General features: G+C 37.1%; 1 protein-coding gene across 1 annotated transcript; it reads left to right on the top strand.

The window, feature by feature from the left end:
* The first annotated feature begins 8394 nt into the window (after nt 1-8394).
* LOC139715440 (muscarinic acetylcholine receptor M4-like) lies at nt 8395-9786 on the top strand. The gene has a single exon (XM_071627013.1). The coding sequence runs from the start codon at nt 8395-8397 to the stop codon at nt 9784-9786; it is 1392 nt and encodes a 463-aa protein (XP_071483114.1).
* The last annotated feature ends 871 nt before the right edge of the window (nt 9787-10657 follow it).

Raw genomic sequence — 10657 nt, 5'->3', positions numbered from 1 at the left:
GACTGAGGACAAGATTTCTTCAAGAATGGGAACAGAGGAAGGAACGCAGAACATAACCTCCATCTATGGCAAAGAAATCATAGCACGGCGACCAAAAGAGAACGTTGCCCCCAATGATGTAGACGTTTCTGGCACTCCAGAGGAAGGAAGGCGTTTAGAAGAGAAACCTGGTTCGGTGCTCGGCTCGTCGCCTGGTGGCGCGCATACATGGTCTTGCACTGTCCCAAGGGATAGATGTAATGTTCTCAGTTCCACTGATGTAAGCCACAGCTGCCGGCTCCCAATGTCCATGAACATCGGTGAACACAGCTCTGTAACATCACCTAAGCCCCGGCCAGATCCTCTTCTGGAGGGAATCACAACGGCAAAAAGTCAGGGCGAGAAGAAAATATCAGACGGTAGCAAGGCCTTGCGCACTTTGGCATTTTTAGTCGTCGCTTTCTACTTGACATGGCTCCTGAATACCCTTAATATCATACTCCGCTCCGCAGCGCCGGCCTGGTTCACCAGCCTTCCCTTTGAGGTGCAACTCCGGGAATCCGGAAGATGGATATCCTACTGCAACAGCACACTGAATCCTCTCGCCTACACTCTAGCCCAGCCGCTGCTCCGACATACCATCAGGAAGATGTTTTGTAAAAAGTGACAATTTTTACACAAATGGGCTATGCAATAATCAAAAGGATATGATGAGCAAAAGCGTTTTTGCTGAGGGGTAAAAGCAAAAAAAAAAAAGAGGAAAAGATATGCGGTCTGTAACGGACATAGCAATTGAAAAACAAACAAACAAACTACTGCGCTGTAACTTTGGATCATTCACGAGAGTCAGATGATAGATGTGAATAATAGCACGCATTCATAACGATAGAATGTAACTGTATGTACGACCTACAACACGGCATACCTAATTTCTTGTAATCGTTAAATTACAGGTTTTAACGCTGCTGCTTACATAAATATATCTTCCTCCTCATCAACAAACCCAGAAAATGAACTCAATCATTCAAAACAATCAGCAAATCGAAACAGAGGCATCAGTGATCATTGTTTCTTATTTTATAGTACAAGTAAAATCTGGCCTCTTCATAATAACTTTTCGAGATCAGTTGTCATAGTTTGACTTTGTAGTACCCAATAATTGAAATATAAATTGATTGATCAAGAACCGCAGGTAACAAAAGTGTCCAATGAGAAAAACAATATTTCGCTTTTGTGATTGAGTTCAAATACTTGATACTTTTATTCGACAGACACAGTATTATGTTCAATACACGATTGATGAATAATTGTCGGCCTACCTTAAGACGATTAAAATAAAGACATGGAAATAATGCTTGAGCTCTTCTCATGTGAAGCTGTTCTATGGTTCAAAGGGGAAATAAAATAAAGCAATAGGTAAACTTGAGTCACTTTCAAACTTTTCAAATATGAAAGCGACCTATTTGGTATGAGTTTGATTCCAATCAGTGTTAATACAGTTGTTTATACAGACAGGGTTATTACCATGACACTCAGAGAATATTTGATGACATCTGTGCTTTAGAGTGTGAACGACATATAGATATCTAGAAATTGGAATGCGATTGCAGAAGTGATATTAATTTATTATATCGTATTAAAAAGACAGTATAACTTCTCTTCATTCGAAATCTATACTTGGACAGAACGCAGGACGTTGTTTGTTGTTGTTATAATTTACTGTATATAAACTTTTTGATTATCATCATTTACTGTAGATATATTTTGAATAGAACGGTTTGCTATTATTTTCCAATTCACTGATGTTTCTTCAGCCCTGACGCATTTAACTAATTATTATATCAAGTTGTACCTAAAAAAAATATAATCGTATATTTGTGCTTTCCTAAGGGCAAAAGAAAAATGTATTAAAATCAGACGAAATTGCCTTGCAGTCTTACTTATTGTAGTTATCCCGATTTCTGCCAAAAATTGATAGAAGTGATGTATCGCATCTAATTCCACTCGCTTTGCATGCACATTACATAATTATAGAGTACAATATTGGCACGCATATATTCTCCACTTTATTATGCATTATATTGTTATTATGTGTTATTTTATTGTCTTTCGTCTACTTGAACAAGAATCATTGCAACGATAAAGGTTTCTTAAACCGCTGATGAAAGGTATCTCCAATAATGTGTATGATGATATCATTATTGGCTAGACAAGTCTAAAAAAGAACTGCTTTGAAAACGTCACGAAAAGAGAAACGTTGTCTCACACAATGAACACGTGGATTCGTTTTTGTGTGTATTATTACTTGTTTAAGGTGTGGGTGTTACAATATCTATATGATAATGGCAATTTGAACATAGGTGAGGAGTTCAAAATGCATAGAGTGCAAACTTTATATTCCACATAAAATATGTTCACATATATACGTGAAGACATTGCGCTTTTATTATAACGAAAGAGAGAATCAACTCTAGCTCGTATGGCAAGCCTTTTTTACATTTAAAGTTAATTTCTGATATCACAAATTCCATTTTGTGATATCAAAAAATCAAATTTTTGATATCAAGAATTCAATTTGTGATATCAAGAATTAAATTTGTGATATCACAAATTCCCGTAAGTGTAGCACATGAACTTAATTTGTGATATCAAGAAATCAAATTTGTGATATCAAAAAATCCATTCTTGATATCACAAATTCAATTTGTGATATCAGAAATTCGAATTTGTGATATCTAAAATTCAATTTGAGATATCACTAAATGAATGTGTGATATCAGAAATTCGAATTCTTGATATCAAAAATAGGTTTCACGTGAAAAACCAATGGTAATTCGTGATATCACAAAATGATTTTTTGATATCACAAATTCGAATTTGTGATATCACGAAATAAATTTGTGATATCACTAATTTGAATTTGTGATATCAAGAATTCTTATTTGTGATATCACAAATGCGAATTTCTGATATCACAAATTCCATTTTGTGATATCACGAATTGAATTATTGATATCACAAAATCGAATTTGTGATATCAGTAATTCACAGGGAATTCGAGCGTTAGTTTTGCGCTGAAATTCAACTGTGAATTCGAACGTTAGTTGAGCGCAGAAATACACGGGGAATTCGAGCGTTAGTTCAGTGCAGTAAATCCCTGTGAATTCGAGCGTTAGTTGAGCGCAGAAATACAAAGTGAATTCGAGCGTTAGTTTTGCGCTGAAATTCAACTGTGAATTCGAGCGTTAGTTGAGCGCAGAAATACAAAGGGAATTTGAGCGTTAGTTCAGTGCAGTATATCCCTGTGAATTCGAGCGTTAGTTGAGCGCAGAAATACAAAGTGAATTCGAGCGTTAGTTTTGCGCTGAAATTCAACTGTGAATTCGAGCGTTAGTTGAGCGCAGAAATACAGAGGGAATTCGAGCGTTAGTTCAGTGCAGTAAATCCCTGTGAATTCGAGCGTTAGTTGAGCGCAGAAATACAAAGTGAATTCGAGCATTAGTTTTGCGCTGAAATTCAACTGTGAATTCGAGCGTTAGTTGAGCGCAGAAATACACAGGGATTTCGAGCGTTAGTTCAGTGCAGAAAATCGCTGTGAATTCGAGCATTAGTTTAGCGCAGAAATACAAAGGGAATTCGAGCGTTAGTTTTGCCCTGGAATTCAACTGTGAATTCGAGCGGTTTTGTTTGTTTTGTTTTTTTTTAGCGCAGAAATACACTGGGAATTGGAACATTACTTTTGAGCTGATATTCAGATGGAAGGTATACTACTGCTGACTTTTTTTAGAACAATGTTCAAAATACCAATAACTATATATGAGAGATTTACACATCCATCATTCCCTAAATGATCGTCAAGGTATATTCGATGAATTATTGATACAAATCAATTGTTTTGCAACATGTTATCATGAATTCAATGATACTATGTTCACTTAAGGCCTACATTTAATTCATCGTTTTGGTCCTCAAATTGTCATCTATTACTACATTATTGTTAATTATGATACATTTTTCATGTGGTAAATCCCTTTTAAAGACTCTTCCACCAAATCGATAATAATTATGTGTGGTTGTATGTGTATGTGTGTTATAAAAACATATACCATGTGTTTGGATTGCGGAGGACCGACCGAGGGCAATCAACCCTCTGGTCTGTGTATGTCAGCAGCGGAGAATAAGAGAGAGAGAGAAACTGTGAGTCACGCGGGTGCGAGAGGGAGTCGTAAACTTGCCAATTTAATGTCCACCACTGGTGTCGGCTGGTGGTCACATAAAGCAACGTGTTTCTCCTAAAGACATTTTCTCACTCCTCAAAATCAGTCCTCCAGAACAAAGGGGTGTATCCATTAAGACCAGTAGTGTTGGGTGTACAGTTTGCCTGCCCCAATATGTTTATGATTTTGTAAAATAATTTAAAGTGTAATCATACAGGCAAGTTTATTCAAGAACCAAACCCAGGGAGAACAAAACTGGAATGCACAAGCCCAAAAGTCTTTAGACCAGATCAAGAAGAGTGAAGATATCCAGATCTTATGAGGAGTTTATGCAGCAGTATGCATGGCAAACAAACAGTTAGAATTTAGTAAGAAAAAAGCAGTGGTACGAAGGACTTCAATTTTGTTAATCTGCGCAATGTGAAATCTCTCTTATTAACTCGGAGGAGTAACAGGGGGAGGTCGGGAGAGAGTATTTTTCACATGACAGAGTAAAGAGAAACGCAAACAAAAGTTGTAAGTCAACCAGTCTCTGCCAAATCAGTGGCGAGAAATGGAGAAAAAAAAAGAATATAATAACGACTTTGAAGTAATTGACAACATATCAATAATGGCATTTAGATATGTTGCTAAACGATCTATTTTCATCGATTCATTTAAAACCAATTCCTAATCACTTTAAATGAAGACGAGTTGCCAAAACTCTTCATGTAGTTTTTTTTTTGTAACTATCGTTATATACTATGTAAAGATAACACCTGAAATTCCATAGGAATATCTGCGCTAAACTAATGCTCGAATTCACAGTGTATTTCTGCGCTCAATTAACGCTCGAATTCATTGTTGAATTTCAGCGCAAAACTAATGCTCGAATTCCCTGTGTATTTCTGCGCTCAACTAACGCTCGAATTCACAGTTGGATTTCAGCGCACAACTAATGCTCGAATTCCCTGTGTATTTCTGCGCTCAACTAACGCTCGAATTCACAGTTGAATTTCAGCGCAAAACTAATGCTCGAATTCCCTGTGTATTTCTGCGCTCAATTAACGCTCGAATTCACCGCTGAATTTCAGCGCAAAACTAATGCTCGAATTCCCTGTGTATTTCTGCGCTCAACTAACGCTCGAATTCACAGTTGAATTTCAGCGCAGAACTAATGCTCGAATTCCTTGTGTATTTCTGCTCTCAACTAACGCTCGAATTCACAGCTGAATTTCAGCGCAAAACTAATGCTCGAATTCCGTGTATATTTCTGCGCTCAACTAACGCTCAAATTCCCGTTGGTTTTCTGCACTGAACTAAAGCTCGAATTCCCTGTGTATTTCTGCCCTCAACAAACGCTAGAATTTACGGTTGAATTTCAGCGCAAAACTAATACTCGAAATCAAATTATTTCTTTGCGAAAGATATGTGCTGAAATTCCATGTAAATTAATGATATCACAAATTGGAATTAGTGATATCACAAAATGTATTTCTTGATATCAAGAATGTGAATTCGTGATATCTCGAATTGAATTCGTGATATCACGAATTGAATTTGTGATATCACTAATTCGATTTCGTGATATCAAAAATTGGTTTTACGTGATAAACCAATGGGTATTTGTGATATCAAAAATTGAATTTGTGATATCAGAAATTCTAATTTTTGATATCACGAAAGGGAATTCGTGATATCAGAAAATCTTTTTAAAAAGTAATATGGCTTGCCATAAGCTCGCATATCATGATAAAGAGTGTAGATACATGGATGAAAAATACATCGGATGATCTAAACAAGTGCTGCTATACCTTCAATAGCATGTCTTCAGTGCATTCGATTAGTCGAGAAGCAATATCATACCGTTAATACCGAAATTTATATTGAAGTAATCCATGCGCAACAAGTAGTCAACAAGTAGCGAGACGAGGGATGGAAAATTCTTAGGAGATTGAAAGCAAAAGTTAAAAATGAAAAGAAAAAATGTTCAGGGTTTTTTTTTTCGTAGGAAACCTACACGACAGTTATCTTTTTATCAAAGTCCCTGGAAAAAGGCAAATAATCTATAATCATATCTTCACAATCATAGCATCAGCGAGTAATTGTACATGCTGCTCAAAGCACTTTTTTAAAATGGAAAATGTAGCAGCATTATTGACAAAAGGATTCTTGGGGACAACAAATGGCTCCGATTGGTGAGAGAGCTTATGAATATTGATCAGTAGTGGGTTGCATTAATGACTATTCATCGTGGGCTGAGCTGTAGCAAGAATTATCAAGTGCAACAGGCCGGAAAAGATTAGTTTTCTGAATGTATGATCCTCCCCTTCCCCGCTAGATTGGAAGTATGGATTATGATGGAAGAGTTATGTAGGTAAATATTTGATGACAATCATAATTTTTGAAGCGAATTCTAGAGGACAGGATGTATAATACGTTTCCCCGAGACACCATGAGCTCAGTCGATCCTTCACTCCTCTCCCGGCCTCTCTGATTTGACAGTTTACAGCGATATCACAAGTTTTGCTCTTCTTAGAACTTCTATACCAGGTATGATTTACACTTTGCATGGATTTGTGGTTGATGGTGTGCATTTCTGTTTTAATTCTTAATCGCGAACTTTTGGTATCTTTCTATCATCTCAACTGATTATGATTCTAACATGATATACACTCAGCCTAAAAAGGAGGAAAGTAAACACTTTTTCAAGTTTATATTTTACGTAGAGTATTTGGCTAGATGTTAATGTATTTTATACCAGATTAACGGTTTTCCTTTTAACCTGGTAGGTCAATAAAAATAAAACTTTACGCATGATTGAACAACTTTGTTTTTCTCTTCAAAGGCACAAAAGTAATAATTTCAAAAATTAACAAGATGTCATTCATGTGTAAGTGCTCTCATGTAACAATAAGAAGAAAAGACCAATTTAACACAATAATAAAACATGACTTGCGTTGCAACAGTCGAAATATGATCTTTATAATATCTTTGAAGCTCAAAACATCAATAAAGGCTAAAATATAGGAGGAAAATGAAGAATCTTCAGTCAAATCCAAATTCAAATGGAATGAGAGGAGACGCAGTATTAACAAGAAATGGTAGGAATTTGAATTGATTTCTCAAACTAGGAAAATTGTAAATAATATTTGGTTCTTGAATTTGTGTCATGAATTCCTCAAAAATTACTAAATCAAAAGAATGAAATACACATACATATTCTGTTCATTAAATCATCATTGTACCCTTACTTCCCATGTCATTATTTTGAAGTTTGAGTTTACAAAAATTCTTATTTTCCTCCTTTAGTTTCCGCTTTTATTTTGTTTAAGGTTATAATTGAGATAAAGAGAACGGAAACTTATTTTTGCTATTTCATTCAGGTCTCATTGTTTAAACTAGTATTTTGTTATCATTCTACCTTGAAGGGCATTTGCAAATGAAAGACATGTCAATTTTTCAAATTTTTACTTTTGTGCCTTTGCGAACAGAAGCTAATGTGTTCACTCATGGGTAGAATTTTACATTATATTGACCAACTGGTTTGATAGCCTATTAAATTACCTTTAATATGGTATATACTACATTGTTTTTCATCAAGATCTGTTATGAAAAATATGAACTAGAAAAAGTGTTAACTTGAACTTGTAGGAAAAGTTCAATTACGATTACTAGCTGCCGAGATTTTCATTTGAAGTAATGAAGAGTCATTTTATGGCGTTATTCGTTCAAAGTGTCATGTTTTATGTCCGATATTCTTCAAAAACTTTATGTGGTGTAAGTACTACGATTTGATAATTTCTAGATAGCTAAATTAGTGGAAATATATTCATACTTTACAGGAAATTACATCATCTGGTGTTAGGTTGCTCCCTTAATTTGCAAATTCTAGCGATTAGTAACTTGTTCACTAACAAGGTGGAATATACATACCTTTGATCGAGAAATTCCTAACTTTACTATGCAGTGGTTAAAAAAAGAAACTAAGAACGCTTTGGGCACGTTGGGAGCTGACAATCGGTGAATGTCACTTTTCATTTTAAAAAAATACTGGGATTTCTTGAGATTTCTGCTTCTACTTTGTACGTATAGAGCCATGCATTTTCTCAGTCGAAGTTATTCGAACTGTGAAGGACAACATGATATGACGGCTGGTTTCGGAAAATTAATCATGATTTATATCCAATTTCCTTTACATGATTATAGTGAGGACACCATGAACAACGTCTCAAGTAACATCAATGACACTGGAGGAACAGTTCTCAAGGCAACGCTGTCTATCTCTTGGCAAGCAGGTGTCCTATTTTCCATTTCTCTGATCACCGTAATAGTAAACTTGGTGATCCTACTAGCGTTTTACCATGAAAAGAAGTTATGGACATACAACAATTACTACATCATCAACATAACGCTAGCAGATCTGTTGGTTGGTTTGATTTGCATGCCCATCCGTGGGTCGATATTTGCTTTTGAACGCACGTGGATTCTTGGACAAACTTTCTGTCATATTTTCGTAGGCATCCAACTTGTTCTCCCCGGCGTATCGGTTTTTGGGACGGTGGTAATTTGCTTTGACCGTTACATAGCAACCGCATACCCACTCCTTCACTACCGGAAGAAGAGCAAGAAGGTGGCCATAGTTGTCAACGTATTGACCTGGTTGATTCCTTTATCTCTGTGGATGGGTTTGAGCACAATCTGGGACTTGGTTAGTCCCAACATGCGCGTTTCGCCGTCAGGGTTTTGTCATCCAAACTATGCTGAGCATGTTGCATCAATGCTCGTTATCATAGTCCTGCGAGCTGGTATCCCATTTGGCGTGATTTTAGTACTCTCTGTTCAAATCGTCTACCGCGCGAAATCTGCCAGCCGTAAACGAATGGTTGATCATGTATCGTTTGCTACCGAAGTTGAGAAGGAGGGAAAAACAATTTTCAAAGACAGCCATCATATTTCCCTTTCCAGGATCACTGAGGACAAGATTTCTACAAAAGTGAGAACAGATGAAGTGAATCAGGACATTCCTTCCATATATGGTCAAGAAATCATAGCACGGCGGCAAAAAGAGAAGGATCCCTATACAGATCTAGACGTTTCTGGCACTCCAGAGCAAGGAAAGCATTCAGATGGAAAATATGGTTTGGTGCTCGGCTCGCCGCCCGATGGCGCGCATACATTGTCTTGCGCTGTCCCCAAGGATAGATGTAATGCTTTCAGTTCTACCGATGTAAGCCACCGGGTCCCAGTGTCCGTGAACACCGGTGAGAGCAGCTCTGCAACGGCACCTAAACCCCGGCCAGGTCGTCTTTTAGAGGGAATCACCGCGGCGAAAAGTCAGGGCGAGAAGAGGATCTCAGACGGTAGCAAGGCATTGCGCACTTTGGCTTTTTTAGTCGTCGCTCTCTACTTGACGTGGCTACCGAATACCCTGAATATCATATGCCGCTCCGTAGCGCCGGCCTGGTTCACCAGCCTTCCTTTCGAGGTGCAACTCCGGGAGTCCGGAAGATGGATATCCTACTGCAACAGCACACTGAATCCTCTCGCCTACACTCTAGCCCAACCGCTCCTTAGACAGACCATTAGGAAGTTGTTTGTTAAAGAGTGACAGAGGTCGGCTTTCTAACAATCAAAGGTATACAAGGAGCAAAGGTGTTTTCCTATGACATAATAGCAAATGATTACGCTGTCTGTCACAGACATAACAATTGATTAAAAAAAACCCGCATTTTGATTAAGTAAATTATTTTATGAAAGCTTGTACAGTTTCACAGTACAGAAATATCCAACTGTTGCACATTCTTTCCTAGTCATCATTTTGACGTTAATAAAGTGCCAAGTCTATCGGAACGTTTATATAAAACTACCATGGTGCATGCCGAAAGAACTTAAGGTGATCATGCAAGACATGTGCACAAACTTTTCACATCGTGAAAGAAATTCTTTCACTCTTTATTGGTTTTTGTTTCCTGAGGGCTTTTAGGAAAAATTAAACTCACTGTAAAATTAAACACACTGGGATACTATCATATCTTTCAGATCGGGATGAAGAAATGTATTTACATATTGTTTGGTACGAATTCATGCAACTCTAGTCGGCTGATTTGGTGTGAGAGATTTGATGCTAAATGATTTTAATTTTTTAGTGATTTTGCCCGCATGAAAGATCAAGACTGCACGTTGATGTGGTTGACAAATAACATTACACTTCAAAAGACATGTAAATACAAAGCATGTACATGCTGATTAATGGAACACTCACAAATATTTTTCTTTTCAGACTCACCAAGGCAAGAAATCACAGCAGCTTAGCACGTAAAGATGCCCCCCCCCCCCAAAAAAAAAAAAAAAAAAAAAAAAAAAATCTTACAATAGACATGACAGCAGTGTCAGGAGTTGATATCAGTCAGTATAGTTGGAACGGGTGCACGTTACGAGACCGAAACCCACGAGTCATACAGTCCATGACTCATACAGTC

Source organism: Diadema antillarum, unplaced genomic scaffold (assembly GCF_040938485.1).
Source record: "Diadema antillarum isolate AM-2024a unplaced genomic scaffold, OU_Dant_1.0 scf00000049, whole genome shotgun sequence".
In the NCBI taxonomy this organism is placed as follows: Eukaryota; Metazoa; Echinodermata; class Echinoidea; order Diadematoida; family Diadematidae; genus Diadema; species Diadema antillarum.
Note: the sequence above shows the minus strand (reverse complement) of the source record. Positions and strands in the feature narration are given on the sequence as shown.

Bases quoted from the DNA above. Each gene is read 5' to 3' on its own strand.
- LOC139715440 (XM_071627013.1), top strand. From the start codon at position 8,395: ATGAACAACGTCTCAAGTAACATCAATGACACTGGAGGAACAGTTCTC.